The following is an 8,065-nucleotide window of genomic DNA, read 5'->3' as shown; positions in this document are numbered from 1 at the left end:
TTTCTGTTAGCAAACAAGTCTATCCAGTGCTGAGGGACAGACTAACTGTAAGCAAAACACACATGGTCAATATATCTTAAGGCAACTGTTGTGCAAGTGTTATGTTATGACACGTTCTTACTTTCATAAAAAATATGTACAGTATTTGATTCTGGTTTCCAGGAGGGGATAGAACCTTAAGATTTTCACTTTATGTAGCCACATAAACCAGTTTTTACAGGTAAGTGTTTTTTTATATTTTACTTGAATGGTTTATTCCAGATAATTAAAATGAACAACTGATTTTAAAATATGTGCCTTTTTCTACCCAAGATGTAAGCATACAATTTCAAACCAAGATTTTAGTTAATTATTATTATTTTATTTTTATTTTTTTAATGATGTGGTCTTCAATATTCTATGTATTTGTTTGTTTATTTTAAAGTTCCTTATTCGAGCATGATAATGTGCTGCCACTGATACCAAGGATATAAGAACAAGTCATCTAATTCATTGACAAAAACAATGTCTGTAAATTGCCTATTTTGGCTCTAGAAAGAGACATTTCCTTAAGCCTGTTAATAAAATGTAAGCAAAAAACAGAATTTACATTTTCAGAAATACACCATTACTGAAATATAACCACGAAAGCATACTAAGAAATTTTAAATCCTGAAGACACTCTCAACCAATCAAAAGGCAGGTTTGGGAACATACAGTAAGTGGCAGCTTGTGCATGATAGAATACCAACTGAACAAAAATGTAGACATGGATAACACAAATAACTTATTTTGTTCTTTTTTTTTTATAACTAAAACATAAAGCTCAGCTTATACCATAAGAGATAGGGTAGACTGTACACACTAACTTATATAACACAGATTTCACAGCAATATTGTTTACATATATTAATATAAAATAACAAAATAGGTGTTATTGATGCCTCAAGTACAGTGTTATTCATTGTTAATTCAATGAAGCTTTTTTCCTAATGTGTCCATAGGAATCATGAAGCTGTTATAACAATGGCTCTGGTAGACAGTACCTATTGCTCCAAAGAAGCCAACACACCTAATGAGACGTTGAAAGGCTCTAAAGACAAAATGCAGATGAAAAGGGAAAATACTTTACTAAGTGGTGTCTGTCTAATAGTGTGGAATATGATAGGCTCAGGGATATTTGTTTCTCCAAAGGGAGTTCTGATGTACAGCGCCTCCTATGGGCTGTCCCTGGTTATCTGTGCTTTTGGAGGCATCTTCTCAATGTTTGGGGCCCTTTGTTATGCTGAGCTCGGGACAACCATCACCAAATCAGGGGCCAGTTATGCCTATATCTCAGAGGCCTTTGGTAGCTTTATAGCCTTCATCAGACTTTGGTCTTCCCTTCTCATTATTGAACCCTCAATGCAGGCAGTCATAGCAATTACCTTTGGCAACCATGTCATCCAGGCCACCTTCTCAAATTGTGAACCTCCTAATGAAGCTGTCCGGTTGATTGCAGCTGCATGTCTTTGTAAGTATCATACATGTATATTACATATTATATATCCTTCCCCCTTCTGAATTATTTTTGTCAGAATGGGTTGCATCTAAAACTCCTTTTGCTTCTCCCGTTTACCACAAGCTATGATTCAGTACATAATGAAGACGTATCCTATTGTATTTTATAAAAAAAATACTTTTATAAAACAAATATATAAAATATTGTTTATTGCACAGACTCATTGTAAGTAACTGGTTTAGAATAGTCACTTAGGCCTGATCTGCAAGAAAGTGCACTCTGTCTCCTCATAAAAAAAGCTGGAACACATAGAGGCTTAGAGATGTGTAGGTTCAAGATAGCTGTCTCAATCACTGTTGTCACTGAAACGCTCTCTTTCAGAAACACCACAGCTAAAACCTTATTATGTTTAATTTGTTTTGCTGTCATACCTTCATCTCAGAGCATCTTAAAACAACCATTGCAATAATAAATATGACCCGAGGTATAGCCTGGTTATGAAAACAACACTAACAGAGCATGCAAGTCTTTTACAGTTTTTATAGGGAGAGTGCTATTTTATGTGGCTTTTAGAGTTTTCTCTAATTTACAGTATTGGGCATAAAACAGAAACAAAACACTGCTCTCCCATTACTCTATAAAGGAACAGCAAATACAGCATTGCTGTGATGTTTTACTCATAATCTTATTTGACACAATCCTTCCAATGTTAAATACAAATAGTTTATTTACTGCTATGGGCTTCCTTAGTGTAGTCTCTTGGTCTGCAGATATAACTGGCTGACTGAATAGTTGTTTTTTCTTGCCTGTTTTAGACCCTTATGTTTTTCTTGTTTTCATCTGTGGGGTCTATTTTTTAAAGACTTGAACACCGGGAGATCTAAATACGCTTGTTCTTTATATCTATATGAATTCAGTTGCGGTTTGCCTGTGCTGGTACATTTCAATATTTATACATTTTCTGTATTGTTCATGTCAGGCTTGTTTGAACAGAATCATTTTCTACCATCACAAATGTGAAATGTAACAGCAATACAGGCCGTAACCTAGAGCAAATATTTACAAATGCTCTTCATTTCTGGTTTCAAATATACAGCTGACAATTAGTTGTCCTGTCGCATTCTGCAAATTTGGTAATTATGTTGTAAGTTATCATGTGGTATTTGTTAATCCTAGTAGAGTGCATTTAAAATGAAACAGAACCCAATGTGTGGAGAGGCTTGCTGTCTGTTTGTATAAAAAGCTTCTCTCTTCAGTTTTGTAATGATATTCTATATATTATTAACAGAAGAAGTTGAGTATTTTTCTTAGCCCTGGCATTGGCATCTGAACCCCCTGCCAGGATTTACACAGTCTGTGAGGACACAATGTACAGCCAGAAATGCATGATTCTCTGCCAACTAGAACGCCTGCTAGAATCATATAAATGTTAATAAACACTTACGTTATCATGTACCAATAATTTGAACACAAGAAAAGGTTAATAGTAACGGTTGATAATGCTGTCAGTGTATGTCTGGTAATGGATGCAGGGAAACCAAGTAGTTTTGGCACTAAAGTGGTAGGCCTAGAATCTTGATGCTCATTTTTAGGGCCTCTACTTGCCCTGCAGTAGCAGGTTTCTATAGCACTGATAGTAAACGGTCAGTTTTCTACACAGCGTTTCTGTCCAGTACCAGTACAGCATTGTACTTTTCCAGTCTTGCTATAATCTATTTTATTATGTGTAGTAATCTAAGCCGCCTGTCAGAAATTCCAGCCCTCCACCAGTGTTCATGTCAAATTCAAAACACACCCTGCAGACTGGAGCATGGAATACACAACCTCCATGAGCACTGGGAAAGAAACACAACTGTGGAACTTGGACATTAATGCCCTTTTACCAAACATAGACCACTTGCTTACTATAAATCTTAATGTTTGCTAATAGATCATCCCTTTTTGATATATCTTATCCAGTCATTCTGCATTGGTAGCAATTGGATAACATCTGGGGTTGTCAGTGCATTTATGGGACATCTTGCTAATTAAAATATGCTGCCAATTTTGGATGTATGCTACCATCTGTTCAGGGTTATCAAGATATTTTAAAAAGCAAGCAGTCTGTGTGGCAGGAGATGCATCACCCCCAGCCATTTGTCATTCCTTGTAAATAGATTACACTTTGGCTTAGCACTGCTCTTGTGAGAAAGCTTGCTTATTTAGTAATATATTTTATAAACAGGTGATTCTATCCAGGGATACCAGTATATTTAGTACACAAGCCATCTAATGAGTCTAAATGGGCTATAAATGTCCATTTATTAATCTCTCCCAATAATATTGTCAAAGGTAGAGTACATACTAAAAAGTATTACACTGCACTTAATATATTAATCTAGTGACCATCTGCTGCCTTGGCATTCATGGCACATTGCTCTGTCTATCAACCCCTGCAGCTTAGTGCATCTGTCATACAACTATTGCATTCAAGTGGGTGAAGCTAACAACATACTTCCTTAAATCTTTCCTGTCATCCACTTTCATTTACTCTATACTAGGTCTCAAACATGCAGTTTTGAAAGAAAATATGATAATGCAAGCACTATGTTGAATTTAAAACATTATGTTGAACTTACTTGTTTTTTAACAAGGTAAAAGAAAGGTTTGCATTTTGCTTTCTTTGTCTTCAAGGAAATGTTTGTATGTTAATCTTCCTTCTTAGGTCTTTTCACCTTGGCAGCTTATTTAGGCATTTTACTGGCTGCAAGCATGTCTGTAATTAGGGGAAGCAGCTAACTGGTTACCAACAGGAAAGAAGGCACTAAAGGGGCGGGGACAATTTCCCAATTGAAATGACATGACTGTGCAACTATCAGAACTTCAAGGTGTCAAGGCAGTTGATCTGGAGGGGTTGTTTTCCTTGAGGGAAGTTAGCAGTAGGTAGCCACAAAAACGTCTTCTCTCCAAGTGAGCTCATTCCTCTTATGATTGTTCCTTGTAAAGCGTCAGTACTTTGTGCTTCCAGTTGGGGAAATGTGATTGATTTTGTTTTTTGAATTCTAGAATATTCAAGGCAGGTACCCAATCTCTTTACCCAAGTCAGCAGCCCTGGTCCTATACAGAAGTATGTATTGTAATTCTCATCATTAATACTCCTGACATTGCTGAAAGACTTCACACATACACACACGCACCTTCTGATATGAAATAAACCTTTCATAGGCATCACACACTGTGGGATTCAGTTGTGTTTAACTCTATGTGGAGGCTGCAGTGCTCGCTTCTCACAGCATGGGTTTTGTCCAGATGAAGGTTGGAAAATATGTATAATGTGAAAGAGACACTGTATAAATTTAAGATATATATTTTTTGTATTTATGTTTTGGGTTTTGGGGTAATTAAGGATGGGCTGAGATTTCAATAGTGCATTTGTGAGGAAAAAAAGCGTAATTTGGAAAATAAAATGTCATTACAGGAGTGGAAATAGCTGAAGTTTTTTTTTTTTTTTTTTGTTACTGTAGCAACAGTTTCACTACCAGGTTGTCTCTGTTTTTGTTTTTCTCAATCAAGTACTCTCACCTTTATAAACTGTGCCTATGTGAAGTGGGGCACCCTAGTACAGGATCTCTTCACATATACCATATCTGGCTTGTAAACATAAGCCAAAGTAAGACAATAAAATTATAATCGACCATAATTGTCAAAACTAAGAGAAATAGTAAACCACAACTGGTTAAACATTTCTCTTCTCTCTCTCTCTCTCTCTCTCTCTCTCTCTCTCTCTCTCTCTCTCTCTCTCTCTCTCTCTCTCTCTCACCAAAGGGTGGGATTATAATGTGGAGGGGAGAAAAAAACTAACAGAGAATTTAACTTGCAGGATTGATGTATCAATTTTGATGAATTTTCTAAGCTATTTATATATGGGTACCCTTTTCATATTTTATATGTGGTGGAAATAAAAGCTTTGAGAATCATTCTTGTTATGCAGTAATTGTTTTACTTACAGGGGATAGCCTAATATATGTCGCCTTCTCTTTCCTCAGGAATCTTCCCCTTGCCATTGCCATTGCCATATCCATGCCCATTGTAACTATTATCTACCTCCTTACCAATGTGGTCTACTATGCTGTACTGGACATGCCATCTCTTTTGGCCAGTGATGCGGCTGCAGTGGTAAGCCTCTGAAATCACTTCATTTTAATGACATTTACCATAATACACAAAAATGATATAAAGTAAACAGCAAATGTATTTAATCACTGAACTAAACAACACCGTGAAACCCAATTTGCATATTTTATTGACTAGACAAATGTAAAAGATGCAAAAATGAATCCTGTAGACTACATGATTATGGGCAATTTTTTATCAAGTGATTTCAAAGGAATACTGTTATTTTAAAAGTCCAAAACTAACAACAACCTACTTCATATATACCAAACTCATAGCCCTAATCAATACCAGGCTTGTACTTGCTAGCAGTAACATTGCTTGTTTCATTCCTCTTTGGAAATTCACCTCTACCTTTCACTACTTTTAAAATATCCCAGTTCCTTTTTTTTAAATGGCGTCCTATTCAAAATGCAATTGCTGTTTCTGTGCCCATGTCTTGCTATAGCGGATTAAACACATCAATTATTGCAGCCTCCAGGTATTTAAAAGACACATACTGTAATAAAACAATATTTCTGATTCAATTATTTAGTTACAACATGGGGCCTGTTTGCTTTAAAGACTGCTGATAATACAAGACTAACAAGGCATTAACAGAAGTTCTTAGAGTTTATGTTCTGTTTTGTAGAATGTTCTATGTTGGGGCATGAGAAGGACATCTTCCTGATAGTTTAAGCCTGATTCATATTGAATGCTTCACACCTGTTCCTGCACTTCTTTTTAATGTAAGTGCACTTTCAGTCCAGATTGTCTGTGCATTGAAACTTCAGTTTTTGCCAACCCATATGAACTGTCACTGCAAAGCACAATGTGGATATTTTGTGTGTTTCCACGGGTTTATGGCTTTGGTGTACCTCTGTGTGGAAGATGTGTTTCTTCTTATTAACTACTACAGCTTCAGCTATTGGCTATTTATGGGCTTGTCCATCGCAGGGTTAATATATTTGCGGTTTACTCAGCCTGACAGACCAAGACCCATCAAGGTAAGAAACATGAATTTAGTATCTCCTATTATAATACTTACCCTTATATATTTTAGTGATAATTGCATGGTATAATAATCTTCTAATGGATGAAATCCAAGGTTTGTATACTATCAAGAGAGACAGTTGTCCAGAAGCACACTTGATTCTCTAGCTATTATGTATTTTGGTCTTTCCATATAAAAGTGACTAGCAGAGAGATTCCACTTGTCATATACCATGCAAAGAGTTTTGAGGAGTGTTACAGGTGAACTGTTTCTGGAAAGTACAGTATGCATGTTAGGCTTTGTATGGTAGTCAAGGTAACTTCTGGCACCCCAGAAAGTGGTTCCAGTCTGTTGTGAACTGATGAATCATCTTCTGTGTTTCTTCATTCCCATCTGCAGCTCAGCCTCATATTTCCTATGATTTATTGCATATGCTCCCTGTTCCTGGTGGTTGTTCCCCTGTATGGTGACACCGTCAACTGATTGGAGTGGGAATAGCTCTCTCTGGAGTCCCTGTTTATTTACTAGGGGTCTATTTACCTGCAGAAAGGGGGCAGAGAACTATTTGGCATATAGGAGGTAAGTGGGTGCTGTCTGAATACCTGCTCCACATAGTATTTCCACTGCCTGGAGAAGGGGATCATTTGGTGTTGATTAGATATTGCATGTCTTAATGACCCAGCATTTCTGAAAAGAAAAGTACGCCCCAATATATTTTGAATAGGGTCATTCGGAATGGCCTGACTTACAGTTACTGGGGGCTTTAATTAAAGTTGTATTTTTTTCACGGATATCACAGATTTCATGATTTCCTTGAAATATGCCCATTGCTGTGCAAATGTAGTTCCCCTGTCAGGATAGTCTAAATATGCATATTTTCTATCACTTAAAAATAAATACAGCAAACATTTGCATTAGGAATCTGGCAGCCGGTTTAATTTGCTTCTGGTAAATTGTTGCACAATCTGCATAGAGTTCTTTAAAATGTTTTCAACGATAAAGATCTGTTGCATCAAAGATTAGAAATATTTCTGTTAAAGATCGCTCTGTCCATTACAAGAAAGGGGCATTTCACACGTGTGTTATTATTTTTAGATTTTATTATTTTGAAATAACTATTTTTAAACCTTGAAATGCTGTTAAATAAGGAGGGTTTTGTTATTATTATTATTATTATTATTATTATTATTATTATTATTATTATTTGTTTGTTTGTTTTTACCGTTGGAAAAATACAGCCCTAGCTTTAATGCTTGCATTCCCTTAATCTTACTATTGGATGTTTTATTTTTTAAAAATTGTTACAAGATACACACAGATCCTGTGCAAATGCTGTCTGACCGAGATGGACATTGAGCCTGAGAAACTGAGTGAGAACAAAGCCAAGTAAAAAGGTCACTCACAGCATGACCTGCAGGGGCCGCTGTGTAATACGTTTATTTATTGGTGGATGCTAACCT

The 8,065-nt window shown here is 36.2% G+C and overlaps 1 protein-coding gene across 1 annotated transcript; it reads left to right on the top strand.

Annotated features, from left to right (window-relative positions):
• Positions 1-58: 58 nt before the first annotated feature.
• On the top strand, positions 59-7,744 carry LOC121313795 (Y+L amino acid transporter 2). The gene is given in 8 exon segments (XM_041246590.1): positions 59-220; positions 1,390-1,492; positions 5,506-5,635; positions 6,013-6,113; positions 6,264-6,358; positions 6,467-6,618; positions 7,005-7,083; positions 7,086-7,744. Coding segments are annotated over 7 exon segments (759 nt in total). The 5' UTR covers positions 59-220; positions 1,390-1,484; the 3' UTR covers positions 7,280-7,744.
• The last annotated feature ends 321 nt before the right edge of the window (positions 7,745-8,065 follow it).

The sequence above is a fragment of the Polyodon spathula genome, chromosome 4 (assembly GCF_017654505.1).
Source record: "Polyodon spathula isolate WHYD16114869_AA chromosome 4, ASM1765450v1, whole genome shotgun sequence".
Classification (NCBI taxonomy): Eukaryota; Metazoa; Chordata; class Actinopteri; order Acipenseriformes; family Polyodontidae; genus Polyodon; species Polyodon spathula.
Note: the sequence above shows the minus strand (reverse complement) of the source record. Positions and strands in the feature narration are given on the sequence as shown.